The 12,474-nt window shown below is 39.0% G+C and overlaps 1 protein-coding gene across 1 annotated transcript in view; it reads left to right on the top strand.

Annotated features, from left to right (window-relative positions):
- The window catches only part of ATP6V0D2 (ATPase H+ transporting V0 subunit d2), a 47,381-nt gene that overhangs the window by 31,678 nt on the left and 3,229 nt on the right, over positions 1 to 12,474 (top strand). The window contains exons 3-6 of the mRNA XM_082601686.1: positions 2,872 to 3,050; positions 4,254 to 4,333; positions 5,826 to 5,903; positions 11,754 to 11,930. Coding sequence (XP_082457812.1) covers positions 2,872 to 3,050; positions 4,254 to 4,333; positions 5,826 to 5,903; positions 11,754 to 11,930 — 514 coding nt within the window. The remainder of the gene's footprint in view (positions 1 to 2,871; positions 3,051 to 4,253; positions 4,334 to 5,825; positions 5,904 to 11,753; positions 11,931 to 12,474) is intronic.

Genomic DNA, 12,474 nt, shown 5'->3' with positions numbered 1-12,474 from the left:
TGCACACATACACATGTGCACATCCCCACACACACTGTACAGGCATAGGCTTGAATGTTACGTGTGGGCTAAATCCTCACAGCATTGACTTTGGTTGCCCCCGTCAACGTTGGTCTCATAGTCCTCTGCACATTGAGAATGTTGGCGGCTCATATGCTGTTACATTACAGGGGTGCTGTGGGGGAACAATTAAACATCTGGAGTCTGCTAAGGATTAGTAAGTGCTGGCAATTCCCCTCTCAGGTAATAGCTTTTGAGTCATAATGGGACAGTTAAATAAGCACTTCCATTTTAACATCATTTTCAAGAGATAAAAAGGGTTCTAAAATTCCATAATGTCCAAATTTGGTACTGCTGTTTGGGGGAGTGAAGAAACTTTATAGTCATGTGCTTTTTATAAAGGGATAATTGCCTTCTTCTAAACTTCTTTAGGTAAAAATTCTATTGGGGTACATTGCAGAAGCTCAATTGCAATGCAGGAGATTCTTATCCTGCTGGAAATGCATTCTTGCACAGGAAGTCAGTAACCCTTGCAGCCAGACTCCAGTGACAGGGCTTCTAAGTGGCCAGGTTCATTTTCATCCAGTGAAAGGTGTTCTTTTCTAGCCTAAATTGTGCAGTGGTTGAGTCCCACTTGTCTCATCGCTTGGCTGTCCCTTCCATCTTCTGAGCTGCCACCTCAGCCTCTTGGCCTCCTCTTTCCCCTCAGCTCTTAAATGTGTTCTATTCTCTCCCACCTTAAAAAACAAACAAAAACAAAAAACAAAAAAAACACCAAAACTGAAAGTCCAAAGCTCCTCTGGCCCCCGGGTCTCCATACAGTTGCCTTCCCCTGCTTTATAGTTTAAACTCTTTTAAAAAACAAAACAATTAAACAAACCAAAACCCTCTGTACTTCCCACTCATTTTAAACACACAGTGGTCAGGTTTCTGGCTTCTCCCCTTTCCCTTCCACAAGCAAACTCCACTGAACATGTTTTGTGGTGCCAGATGACCTCTTAGTGGCTGCATCCTGAGAACACCTTGCTTCAATGTCTACCTTGACTTTCCTGTGGCCTTTAACCTCTTCTTCCTAGAATTCTCTTCCCTGGTTTTCTTCCTACCATCTGGTCATTCTTTCTCTGGTTCTATCAAAGTCCTTAAATGTTGGGGTTCTCCAGAGTTCTCAGGACAGAACTCTTTGACATACACTCTAGAATGTGGTCTCATGCATTCCCAAGACATCTGCTTCCACCTTTAAACTAGCACCCCCTGCCCATGCTCCCTAAATGTCTCTGGTCCACAGGTGTCTCTTCAGGACTTAGATGTCCGAGGCCTATTTGGCATCTCCTCCTGGGCATCTAAACTCATTCGGTCCAAAACATCAGCTCCCACTACAACCCGTTCTTCCTCCAGTGCTCTCATCTCAATAAATGGCTCCAGCTTCCAACTGTTAAACCTAGAAACCTATGTGTCATCCTTGACAACTAAACACAGCATAATCTGAGCGTTAAGAGAAAAGTTTCAGAAGCAGACTGTCTGAGTTTGATTCTCAGCCCTCTTCATTTGTTAGCTGTGTCATTATGGGTGAGATTTTTACCTGTCTGGGCCTACAGTTCCTCATCTGTCAAATGGAGGTAATAATAGTACCTATCATCATCACAGTGTAATTATCATGATTAAATAAAATAACTTTTGTAAAGCACTTTACTATATAAGTGTTGGCTTACCTCTTATCCTGTTTTAATGCATATTCTATCTACATAGATCATAATTCCCCCTGTCCTTGAAGTATTCAGCATCTCCCATTGCCCTCAATCCAAATCCCTCATCTTGTCTTTCAGGACCCTGCACGTTCAGCCTGGGCCCCACCTCCAGTGCTCAACAGGCAAAAGAACATCCTTGTTCCTGGTCCTCTTGTCTCTGGGGTTTTCACATGCTCTCCCTTCTGCCTGGAAGCACTCTTTCCCAGCCACCGCTTTTGTCTGGACAACTCCTACTCATTCTGCAAGTTGCAGCCTGAATGTCACTCCCTAGGAAGTCTGATCCCAGACTGGTTTAGTGCCCAGCTCTGAATCCCCACACCACCCTGTAATCTCCTTTATGTAGCCTGTACGCTGCATTGCAATGTACCAATGCCTCCCTTAAACTGTATTTTCTGTGAAGGAAGCGACTATGTCTCTCTTACTTCTTGACCTCATTGCGTGGAATATCCTGGGTAGAGCTTATATTGAATAGAGAAATCACGTAAAGTGTGAACCTATGGGCTCTTGGGGTTCTGGGAGGGGAAAAGCCTAGAAAGTTGACTATCTGCTCTCATAGGAGGAAAATAACCAGAATATTTTAATTTTTAATATGTAAAACATTTTAATATTAAAATTAATATATATTTTTATTTTTTTATTTTTAAATATTTAAAACTTTGAATACTCAACGATGGGCTTCATCAAAGATTTAAATAGTCAGTTTTTGAAGTAGAATGAAACCCTTTAAGTCTCTGTTTCTCAATTTTTTAATTAAGCCCATAGTCCATTACGAGAAACCAAACAATTTAACACCCTCACTACCCTCTGCCCCACCCACCGCATTTGGCAATTACTGTGTAAGGGTCATCTTCTGTGTGGTCCCACCAGTCAGGTATTATAACTGTGAACATGGTTTTTCAAACTATGGTACCCTCTGAGAGTCAGATATTTTACCTCACCTACATCTCTCAAAACCCAGAGTTTAAAATAAAAGGCGATATATATTTCCTTAATGAAAGCATGTGTGCCTGAACTGAAATGTGGGGGGGGGGTTGTTTTTTTGTTTTGTTTTTTGTTTTTTACCTGAGGGATGCTTCTTATTCTCATGCAACTGTTTTCCTAACGATTGAGCCCTCTTCTACACCAGGTGCAGTTACATGATAGACAATGTGATTCTACTGATGAACGGTGCATTGCAAAAAAAACCTGTGAAAGAAATTCTGGTAAAGTGCCACCCATTGGGCCGTTTCACAGAAATGGAAGCAGTCAACATTGCAGAGACACCTTCTGATCTCTTTAATGCCATTCTGGTTGAAACACCATTAGGTATGAATGCATAAATAATTGCACAGCTGCTTGTGTATGTTATCACAGTATTAGAAAATGCACTTTCAATTCACAATTTCCTCCATGAATATAGTGTCATACTATACAGATTCCTAGAAGTGAAATGGACATTAAAGAATCATCTGGTCCAGCTCCCTCATTTTTCAGATCAAGACAGTGAAGTATACCAGATCACATGCAAACCATTTGTAGCTGAGAAGGAGCTAGGGCTCATCTCCCAACCTCCAAACCCCTGTACTTTGTTCCTGACCATAGCAAATAAATGATAGAACTTGTAATTTTCCAAAAAATTAATTTTCTAGATGAGTTTTATATGTTTACTTCCTTATCTTTTCATTTTAAATTTCTGTCTTAATAAGGCTGCATATAGGAAACATTTTGTTTTAGGAAATTTAAGAATGCCATTTTTCTGAGATGCTCAGGAATGTCTGTCTAATGACTTGAAGCAATGATGAAATAAGTAATAATTCCATTATAATTTGGCACTGACAACAGTTGTAGCATTTAAAATACTAATGGGATAATTTTATACAGTTATTGTCAGGAAACCTGGATTATAGTTATTCACTGTTGATCATTCATCAAAATAGTTGCTGTTTACAACAAATTTTAAAAAGAAAAAAATTACATCATTATTAAGTGTCCAGTGCTAATGGAGCATAGCATGGCAGAAAGAGGGTAAGTCTGAAAGCAGATATCCCTAATCATGACAGGCTCTGCCCACCACCAACCAGGTGACTTGGAACAATTCATTTCACTCCAGTTTCCTCATTTTAAAAACAATAATATCTTACTATAACAGAGTTTTGAAAACTAAGATGGTTTTAATACAACTCAATGCTTGGCACATAGTAAGGTTGCAAATGGTAAATATTGCTGTTTTCTAAAGGTGGGTGTCGGGGGGGCTTCAAAAAGTAAACCATACAGTGAGTAGTTCCAGGTTGGGAGGATTAAATAAGTTCAGGTGTATCCAGTGTTCAGTGACAGCTTGCACAGAGCAAATGTTTCCTAAGTAATCACCCTTCTTGTCACCATCACTATTAGCCTCACCGAGTCTGTGGATTGCCACTCCACAGTGTCCTAGTTAGGGGTGGGCAGAGGGTGGTGCGTTCGGGAGACATTTTCTATGGTTTATAATTATGTTTTGATTAATTTATTTTGTACAATAATTTCTGCTTTCAGCTCCGTTCTTTCAAGACTGTATGTCTGAAAATACTCTAGACGAACTGAATATTGAAATACTGCGTAATAAACTGTACAAGGTAACTGTTTCCCCAAATATTATGTTCTTCTTTATTACATAATACATCATAGCCAAAGTTGTTTATTAAATGTTACTTGCCTGTTAGCCAGCTGCTGAATTAGGAAGCTAGGCATACTGGGGACAAAGCTCTTTTAGTCCTGGCCTGTCTTCGAGTTAAATACATGTATGTCAACTTCTTCCAGCCAACAAGATCCTTGAGAGGATCCCATGCTTCTCTGTATCCTTAACTCTTTACATGGTGCCTGGAACATAAAAGGTATCAATTGGATGGATGGATGGATGGATGGATGGATGGATGGATGGATGGATGGATGATGGGTGGGTGGATAGATGAGTGTGGTGAACCATATGAACCCATTTCAAAAGAACCAGCATACATAGTGAACCTTGTGTTATGTAGTGTCCATCTCTGTCCGCAATCCTGTTAACAGAGTCCCTGAATTTCACAGTTAATCTGTCCACACAATTTTAATCTACTGACTGTGTGCAGCATACCAAGATGACCATCTGTGGACACAACATCATAGGCACCACTTTGTATAATCTGCCCAGCTGTCTGTCTGGACTATGCTGCCGCCATTTGAGTCAGTCTGTGTGATAAGGGCTGAGCAAAATATAACCATTTTCACTCACACCACTACAGCATCTTTGGACACTCTTACAGAGTACCTGAGTGAATATATATATATATATATATATATATATATATATATATATATATATATATATATTCATATATGTATACATTGCCATGCTGTATATCTAGCTTCTCATGCTGAAACATGTGGGCCTCTCAAAAGCACTGCATTGCAGTTTTCCTTTTTATATAAAGACTTATGGGCTTAGAGGAAGCATCCCTGAGATATAGCTAACAGAAGGCACCGTTTTAAGCATGTATAGGCATTAATCACTTAATCCACCCAGCAAAACTATGTGCCATCCCCATTCCTCACATGAGAAAACTGAAGCATGGAGAGGTAAATGTACTTGGCAGAAGTCAGTTAGCTAGTAAGTAACAGATTTGGGATTCAAACACAGGCTACCTCTACAGCCTAGACTCTGCCTTTCCAGAGTATCTTCCATGCTCAATGCCATCCCAAATGTGTCTCCTGAGCACTAGGAGACATTAAATATCAACATAGGACCAAATCTAGACTTATTTGCAGAGCTCATAAGAAAGTTTGGCACTCTTGTTAGAATAGCAAGAATTAACAGTGTGAAATAATCCAAGAGGCATGCAAAAAAGTGCTTGTTGAGTAATTATAAGCTATGATAAGTACAATTTTGTTCTTTTATGGAGTTCCTTTTTTAGGCTGTGCAATGTGCTTCAAGGTGAAAGTTTATACCAAATTTATTATAAAATATCTCCCTAGGGGAGAAGTAATTCAATTTCCATTAAAGAGTTTAATAACCCATGAAAAGCTGATCTAGAAATTTCCAAAAGGAAAATATATTCATTTTCTTGCCTTATGATCTTTCTTCTTTTTAAGTCTTACATCGAGGCATTCTATAAATTCTGTAAGAATCATGGTGATGTCACAGCAGAAATTATGTGTCCCATTCTTGAGGTAAGAAAGAGTCCTTGGATTTTTTTATGTTAAATAATGTACTTATACACTTTTTATTTATATAATCCTACCAATTTTTTAAATCTTAGAAGTTCTTTTATTTAGAAATAAAATAGCAGTATATTTTATTATACATATATCATTTGATGTCTTCAGTTAAAAGAGGTATTTTCTTAGTTTTCTACATAGAAGAGTTACTTTGGAATTAGAAAAGAATGCTTTTGATAGAAGTTTGATCATGATTCACTTTGATGTAGTATGAAGAAAGTAGATTATAATTAGTTAAAAATTTAGTATGCTTTGGACAATTGGTGCACTATAGGTACTCTTTTAATAATCACCAACTTCCCTCCCAAAATTGGGCAGCTGTGGACCCCCACAACTTGGCAACAAAGTCTACTGTGGCCATGGTTCCTTATTTAAATCCTAAAATAAAGGTTGCCCCAAACAACCATTGAGCATCCCTGCTCTTGGCAAGAAGATTCTATGGGTAGTGACTCACAGTTTGCATGCCCACTTAAACCTCACAATGTGTCAGATGCCACCATTGGTTCCAACCTCTCTAATTGATGTTATATTCTCTTTAATTCCTCTTTATCATCACAGATTTCATCTGTGCCCACAGGCCCTCTTGCTTGCAATGTCAATCTGCACATGCAGGAGGGACTCAGGCCAGAGATCAGAATGGTCTGAGGGGAATTTTGGGCATAGTTTGCACTGAGTATTTGACATAGATCTCTCTTGCTGGCTTCCGATTTCACTTGCATCTTAAAAACAAAACCAAAAAAACCAAACAAACCATTCTGGGCTTAAAAAGCTCTTGCTTTGCCCTGTGAAACAAAGTTTTATCTAAAGCATATCTTTAACCATTAGATTATCTGTTACAGTGGCTTCTACACTGGTGGGTAGATATTTAAGCTGTTCAGTGACTTCTGATTTCAAGAAAAGCCTGATAAGAACTACCCTTTGGGTAAGAAGAGAAAAAAACCTGAAATAACCTCATCTGCATATATTTCAACCAAACGTTCTGAAATTGCATTTGATAAAATTAGCTCCCCTCAAATACCTAATTATTAACATTTTACAGTTAAAGATACTGTTAAAACTTTAAGGTCAAAGCAGTCCTTGAAGTCAGAACTTCTTGGAGAACTCCAAAAAATATGTTTTGTCTTTATCTATATTATACAGACAGTGGGCATGGATAAATAACATTTTTTTCATGGCATGCTAATTGTCAGAAAGTGAGTTTGTCTCTTCCAGACATGCTGATAACATAACACAAGCAGCCTAGTGACTCTATGAAGCTCCTCCCTTTCTTTTCATAAATTTAACTACTAGCCACACTATAAAAAGCCACATTATCTCTGGCTCAAAAATGTAGTTTCTACATGGCATAATTCCTGTGGTTTAGAAATGGTTCATGTACTTTATACCTACAAACTATGTAGGAAAAGATTAATGTTAAAATTAATAACCTTCACACCTGTCAGAATGGCTAACACCAAAAGGAATACAAATAACAATTGTTGGCAAGGATGTGGAGAAAAGGCAACCCTGATACACTGTTGTTGGGAATGTAAATTGGTGCAGCCACTGTGGAAAATATTATGGAGGTTTCTCAAAAAACTGAAAATAGAACTACCATATAACCCAGCAATTCCACTACTGGGTATATAGCCAAAAGAAACAAAAATACTAATTTGAAAAGATATATGCACCCTAATGTGCATAGCAGTATTACTTACAATTGCCAAGGTATGGAAGCAACCTAAGTGTTCATCAACAGATGAATGGGTGAAGAAGATGTGGTACACATATACAATGGAATACTACTTGGCCATAAAAAGGATGAAATTTTGCCATTTGCAGCAACATGGATGGAATTGGAGGGCATTATGCTAAGTGAAATAAGACAGAGAAAGACAAATATTGTGTGATATCACTTACATGTGGAATCTAAAAAATAGAACAAACCAGTGAATAAAACAAATGAACAAACAAAAAGCAGACTCACAGATATAGAGAACAAACTAGTGGTTACCAGTGGGGAGAGGGAGGGGGGCAGGGGGAAGGGGGAAGAAAGGGTTATTCTGGGATTATATGAAATGTGAAACTTCAAAATTGTAAAGCACTTAGTATTTAAAGAATCTTTCATTCAATAAAAAAGAGAAAAAAGAATAATAACCTTACAGAGGTATACAATGGCACTATTAATATTTAACACTTATTATATACCAGATACTATCCTAAGTGCTTTATATACACAAATTCACTTGGACTTCAAAATAGCACAATGAGATGGGTAGTTTAGTACCTCATTTTCAGAAGGGACAACTGAGGCACAGAGAAAGCTAGTAAGTTGCCTGATGTCAAACAGCTAGTAAGTGGTAGTGTCAGGATTTGAATACAGGTAGTCTGGCTCCAGTTCTTATATGTTTATCTACGTTAAATTACGTCTACATCAAATTCACCTGCACAGTTCTTTTGTATAAAAACTGCTCTTCTGTGCTAATTCTTAAGCAAGATCATACTGCACATGCTACAAAAATCAGAAGTAAATAAGAATTATGTCTTTGTAAATGTAAAAAGGATAGCACAGTATTAGCAGAATACTTATCACCAGGAAGATTTGGTCAAAATACTATATACCCGGTGTTCTCTTTGTCCCTTTCCTATACCCATGATACTACCTTATTAGATTAGATTTTTTTCAAGCTGTGTTAAAAATAAAAATCCATTTAACTATATTTGTATGTTTATATAAAAATATCAGTTATGTATGTTTATGCAGTTATAACATTTCTAATGATATGATTGGAAGAGGCTTGTCAGTTTTATATAAATATACCAGATCATGTAATTAGTTCCCCTTTTATTTGTGCAAGTATAGAGCACTTAGAGTTTCTGAAGTTCTTCCATATTCTCATTTGATCTCATTTGACAGGAGACTTTAAAAGACTGAATACAATGGAAGAAGGCATTAACCTAGGCTTGCAGGTTAAAATGTGACCTAATCACAAGACTGTAGCTTCATACTTAAAAAAAGAAATTGACTTGTGTTCCAGACAAATGTGCTGCATCATAGTGTTTGCCTCTTATTCCTGCTCTTCTGACAGTCTGTAAGGTTAACGAAGCAGTGAAAAATAAGCACAGAATATGTTTGCTTCATCTCCCTCGGTCAGTGCACATGTTAATAAGGCTGGGTTTGGTCCCAGTTCACTTCACTCTCTTCCACTGCCATTGACCCCTCTATCCACTGCTCCCACCAGGGAGACCCTTCCTCCTGTAAGGAACTGGCCAGAATTTTTGACTCGATGAGCCCAACTCCATCATGAGCAACAGATAATGGTTTTGAATACATCAACACTGCATGGTTATCTTTTGCAACAACAACAAAAAATAAGTAATGGTTTTAAAATGCATGAGTGTTTGAAGGGTAGAGTGAAAGGAAAGACATTCAACGTACACTGTACCACACAGGCTGGTTGCCCTCTGAAAATGATACAGGACTTACAGGAAACTAGTACCACCCCATCTACTCTCCTCCATAATCAGAGGTCATAGCAAACTGTCTGCTTAGGGATGGTCAAAGATAGAATAGCTCCTTTACAATTCAAAAATTATAGTTCTTTTCACTAAGAAAATACACATTCACACACACACACACACACACACACAGCCTCTAGGCTAGAAGTAGTAAAGTAGATAGACAGTTATAATAAAAGGGAAATTAAAGTATAATAAAGAGGCAAAGGAAATCATATCCAATTAGAGAGGAAAGAGAAGGGCTTCTTATGAAAAAGATTGCATTTGATGGAACCCTCAAATGCAGGTAGGATTTCAACCTGGAGAGTTATGGGATGGAGTATGTGCTCTGTAGGCAAAGGGAACAAGTATTAACCAGGACAAGAAGTTGGAAAGTGTGTGGTGTGTTCAGATAACCAGCCGCATCAGTCAAAGTCTTCTCTTCTTGGCATGGCTTGTGAAGCCTCTCCTATTCTCTCCCCAGCTACCTGTCCATCCTGCCTCTCCAGCTGCTTCCCCAGGGTTTGAGCTATGGCCATTCTTCCAAAATGTAATGCTCTATTCCATGCAGCTTCCTCCTCTGCCTTGCATGCCTGCAGTGCTGCCTACCTGGCCCTATTTCTCTCCTTATTATTCTAACATTCTAGAACTAGAAAGGACATTGAAGATCATCTGGGACAATTAACTCCATTGTTGCTCCTCCTGCCCTATTTGTTATTTCAAGGTTTTTCTTTATTGCCATGAAATCTCCCTCTTGCATTTCTTCTTTTATCCCTGGAAAGTCTGAGATTACTGACAGGACTGGTTATATTCAGTAGCCAGAGGCAGCTGCCTTTTCGAATAAGCCCACCCCTTGCTTCTGGCGCACCCATAATTTCCATGAGGGCAATCAAAAAGATCAGAAGGAACCAACTCTCACTGTACTGATAGGAAACACCTGTTCTAACAAAAGAGTTCCAGTAAAATCTGTTGCAAGTCTGGATTTGTTATTAATTAGTCAAAAATAGTATTGTAGAGCAATTCATTTCAACTTTCGTGTGCATATGAATAAGCTCGGAATCTTGTTAAAATGCAGATTCTGGTTTACTAGGTCTGGACTACGGTCTAAGATTCTGAACTTCTAACGAGCTTCCAGGTGATGTCAAAGTTACTAATCCTTGAAACACACCTTGAATAGCAACATTGTAGAGAATATTAGAGAATTTTTAAAATAGTAGAACCATAGTAGAACAGTGCACCATTCCACTGGATTTAGTAAACAGTTAAGATCTTCTTGTGTCAGGCACTGGATATTCAGAAATGAACAATCAACAAGAGAGACATGATCTCTCAAAGATTTTAGAGGGTGGTGGGGTGAAAGACACATGCACAGATTTTTAAATAATGTGGTAAGTGCAGGTTGCTTTGGGTGGATGGAGAAGGCTTTCTTAGCCCAAGGACATCATGGCAAACTCCCATGGTGGGCAGAGGAGGTGCCCATGGCAGACAGACTGAGATCAAATGGTCAGGGTAGGTAGAAGGAAAACTAAGAGGAGTCCAAAGGAAGAGAAGGCAATTTCAGGAAGGACTCCATGGTTAGATAAGACAGAGAGGCCTGACCGGCTGGGAGCTCGGGTGCCTAGTGGTACTCAACACAGAGAAGACAGGCTGGGAGTACATGTGACCCACTTGAGAGATCGTGTAGCCAAACCCCACCATTTACAAATAAGGAAACTGAGACCCTGAGGGGAAGATCACTTATCCCAACCCTGTAATCCTTAGCTACAGACTTAAATTTATTGATATCTAATCTAGAACTTTAAAGAAGAAAAACAAACCCAGGAAAGTACAAACGAATTGTAAGTAGCACAGTTTCATTATGTAAAAAATCCTACTGACATCAACAATCAGAAAGGGATGTTTAACATGCATGACATGCACATTTTGTGCTAAACACTCTGCTAGGCCCTTCTATTTACATTACCTTGTTCTATCTCTGAATCGACCCCAGCAAGTAGGTATTATTCCAATTATTATGGAAGACACATTTGAGACTCTAGTGGCCTACGTGAGAGAGACACATGAGTAACTAATAACGGAGAGTCTGGGAACTGAAGTTTAGTGGGAGGTCCTGGGCTCCTGGGCTGTTGTCACTGCTGTGTGATCCTTCTTTGGCAAGCAGAGTTACTCCGTTACATGAAGAGACTACGGGAACATTAATAACACATGTCTGTATTATAATTAGACATAGATCAGGAAAGGAAAGCAAATCATTTTGGAAATGAATTTGTCTAGAGCGTTTAGTAGATGGTTCAATTTCACTGATTTTATGTCTTGCAAATTCAGTTTGAGGCAGACAGACGTGCTTTTATCATCACTCTTAACTCCTTTGGCACCGAGTTGAGCAAAGAGGACCGCGAGACCCTCTACCCGACCTGTGGCAAGCTCTATCCCGAGGGACTGCGCCTGCTGGCCCAAGCAGAGGACTTCGAGCAAATGAAGAGTGTAGCGGACCATTATGGAGTATGTGTTTGTCCCAGGTTCCCGAAATGTCTTGTGTGATTTCATCACGTGTACTTTAGAAGTCCGCACATTACATTTACACTTTTTATCTAAAACATTTATAATGTTTGTGCAATAGAAAGCAGTATCTCTTGCTGTAATGTCTCTCCCAAAGAAATACGCTGAATTTCTAACCCAAGCTATTGGTGTTTTTTAAGGTTCCTGACAAGCAAGTACTTGTTTAAATCTCCAAGGAACAGTCATTTGAGCCCTTTTCTTTTTGAAGTGCTTGATAAAGCAAGTTCCCCAAGGGACTGGTGCAGTGTTCTGGAAATGTGAGCTCATGCCAGAGTTATGTAAAAGAGCCTGACCCAGCCATCTTTTCAAGTGCCCATTGGGCAAACAGTGTTAGGTACAGACTGTCTGCTTGAAGGACAGGAGAAAATATGGACATACTGTTCATACCACTCCCTTTGCTCAGTGGCCAGGATTCGGGAAAGGAAAGAGGGCTGCTATGTCCTCTCTCACTCCAGCACTCAATTGCTCTTAGAGAGCCTGAAGCTTC

This window comes from Mesoplodon mirus (assembly GCF_964341445.2).
Source record: "Mesoplodon mirus genome assembly, chromosome: 16".
Lineage (NCBI taxonomy): Eukaryota > Metazoa > Chordata > Mammalia > Artiodactyla > Ziphiidae > Mesoplodon > Mesoplodon mirus.
The sequence above is the reverse complement of the archived record's forward strand: the minus strand, read 5'-3'. Positions and strand labels throughout refer to the sequence as shown.